General features: G+C 52.0%; 1 protein-coding gene across 2 annotated transcripts in view; it reads right to left on the reverse strand.

Moving 5' to 3' along the window:
* Positions 1 to 72: 72 nt before the first annotated feature.
* Positions 73 to 2,500, reverse strand: part of dok2 (docking protein 2) — a 44,477-nt gene continuing 42,049 nt past the window's right edge. Inside the window, exons 6-7 of one of the 2 annotated variants that reach the window (XM_063194739.1) lie at positions 2,335 to 2,500; positions 73 to 1,300 (exon numbers count right to left, since the gene is read on the reverse strand). The exon at positions 2,335 to 2,500 is cut by the window's right edge and continues 13 nt beyond it. In XM_063194739.1, coding sequence (XP_063050809.1) covers positions 136 to 1,300; positions 2,335 to 2,500 — 1,331 coding nt within the window. In that variant the 3' untranslated portion in view covers positions 73 to 135. Of the gene's footprint in view, positions 1,304 to 2,334 lie in introns of both variants that reach the window. The other variant, XM_063194738.1, reaches the window with a different exon arrangement.

Consider the following 2,500-nt stretch of genomic DNA (forward strand, 5'->3'; position numbering starts at 1 on the left):
TTGTCCATCGTGCTGCAATTTATTAAGAAAACAACGTTTCGGCCCGTATGGCTTTTCTCAAGTTTTAACGTTGTTTTCTTAATAAATTGCAGCACGATGGACAAGAGTGTGCGGTATCTTCTTCTAAAAAACGTATCATTTCTTTTTCATATTAACATTGTCATAAGGTGAGACGGTGGTGGCATCACTGTCACGAGTGTTCTGGCAGTCCTGTTGGGCATGCAATGACAATGATGACGATGACAATGACGATTGCGATGGCGAAGGCGAGAGGAAGGCTCTCCGGGGCGGCTTGGGCACTGCGTAGTCGTCAGCGTTGGGGTTGTAGGGGTACTCGTGACCGCTGAGCTCCCCCACCTCCGCCATCATTCTCCATGCCTGACCTTTGACCTCATCGGGGTCGTCGTACAACGACGGCGGAGCGCAGTCGGACCCCGAACCACCCGATCCCCCCAACACCATCTCCACAATCGACCCGGTTGAGCCAGAGCCAGAACCAGGCCGAGGCGGGCCCTTGGCGGGCACGGCGATGCCCTCGGGCTCGTCGTAGATGTGTTCCGCCGCCTTAGTGAAGGAGGACGTCCGGGTTCTGGTCGCGGCTCTGGGGCTGTCGGCGCGGATCCGCAGTACGTTGCTGATGGCCATCTCGTCGATGGAGTCGTACAGCGGGTCGTCCGCCATGTCGTCCAAGACGCTCGACGGTATCGACGCCGCTGACGCTACCGTCTTCGGGTCAGTCGCCAAAATGTCCGCCATGACGTTCTTGGCGATGGTGTCGAACGGCAGCGAGTAGTCCGAGTCGGGGTCCTCGACGATGGGCACGTCCGCCGAGTGGGGCCTGGGGGTCTGGCGCGGCGCTGGTTGGGCTGCCCCGGCCCCGGCCCCTCCTCCTCCACCAACGTCTCCTCCTCCTCCCATCATGCCGAGGTCCAGGCTGGCCATGGTGATCTGCGAATAGGTCTGCTCCTCCGCCGACTTGGCCAGCGGGCAGCTGCGGAAGTTCTTGACCTGGTTCTTGCGTGGCATGGGCCGGCCGTGGCAGTCCAGATTCAGGCTCTTCACCCCCGTCAGGAGCTTGTCGGTGGCGGCGGAGGGGGGGGCATCGAGGCGAGAGCGGGGGGCCGCCTCGGGAGGGGAGCGGCCCAACCTGCTGTTTGTACTGCTGGTGTTGCTAGTGGTGGTTGTGGTGCAGGGCTGGCCACTGGGATGGTTGTTGTTCACTGTATGGTACGTCCGATGGTCTCCACCTGGGCTAGGAGGGGGAGCTACTGTTGTTTCCTTGTCCATGGTGGTGGTGGTGCTGCTAGCATAGAGTAGAATAGAATAGAATAGCATAGAATAGAATAGAATAGAAATCAATTATTGTCAGTTTTCACAATATGAGACTTAAAGACTATCTTGAAGTTGCACACAAAAGTAGAAAATTATACGTATATACTGTCAGGTGAATAGAAAACAGTAAAACTGCTATGTATGAAGAAAGACAGACAGACAGACACTCAGATAACACAGATTTGTGCAAGTCCAAGTGTCCAACTATGTAGACAGAGAGACAGACAGATAGGCATTGAACAACAGATAGCACAGACTTTATTTCAAGGGTGTAAGTATGCAAACAGACAAATGACAAGTAACACTGACTTTAGCACAAGTGTCGAAATACAACAGACAGACAGACAGACAGACAGACAGACAGACAGACAGACAGACAGACAGACAGACAGACAACAGATAAGACAGACACTAGTCTTAGAGCAGGGTGAGCAGTAGGGTCCAAGTATGCAGAGAGATTATAAATAACACAGACTTAAACGCAAATACTGTAGATAGATAGACAGACAGACAGACAGGCAGATAGACAACAGCTTTAAGTGTTGAGCAGCGTACTGAGAGGTAGGGTCTAAGGTGCTGTTTACACGTAGCTGGATATTTTTATATGTGGATATTTTTTTCTCCTGGTTGAATTGGTTTGCATTGGTTTTGGCCTTCCGTTTCCACGTAGCAGATATTTAAAATCCAGGTGCAAAAAGCAGGAGGAAAAAAATATCCTGTTTAGGGGGCTGAAACGCATTTGTTACAATGGAGGATTTCTTTTTATCTACATGTTGCATTTCCACCTAACAGGAGAAAAAAATACCCTCCTAAAAAAATATCCTGCTACGTGGAAACAGCACCTAAGTATGCAGAGAGAGATGATAAATAACACAGACTTTGGTACAAGTGTCCAAGTACACAGACAGACAGACAGACAGACAGACAGACAGACAGACAGACAGACAGACAGACAGACAGACAGACAGACAGACAGACACTAGTCGTAAGTGTTGAGCATACTGAGTGGTAGAGATGGCCGGGGTGGCACCCCCGGACGCCTGCCTGCGTGGCATTGTGGGTCGTTGGAGGTTAATGGCCGCCTCCACCGCCTTGAAGATCTCGTTGCCTTGCTTGGTCTCAAACTCGAAGTTGCCCTCGCCCGACTCACACCTCCGCCCGGCCTCGA

Source organism: Engraulis encrasicolus, chromosome 3 (assembly GCF_034702125.1).
Source record: "Engraulis encrasicolus isolate BLACKSEA-1 chromosome 3, IST_EnEncr_1.0, whole genome shotgun sequence".
In the NCBI taxonomy this organism is placed as follows: domain Eukaryota; kingdom Metazoa; phylum Chordata; class Actinopteri; order Clupeiformes; family Engraulidae; genus Engraulis; species Engraulis encrasicolus.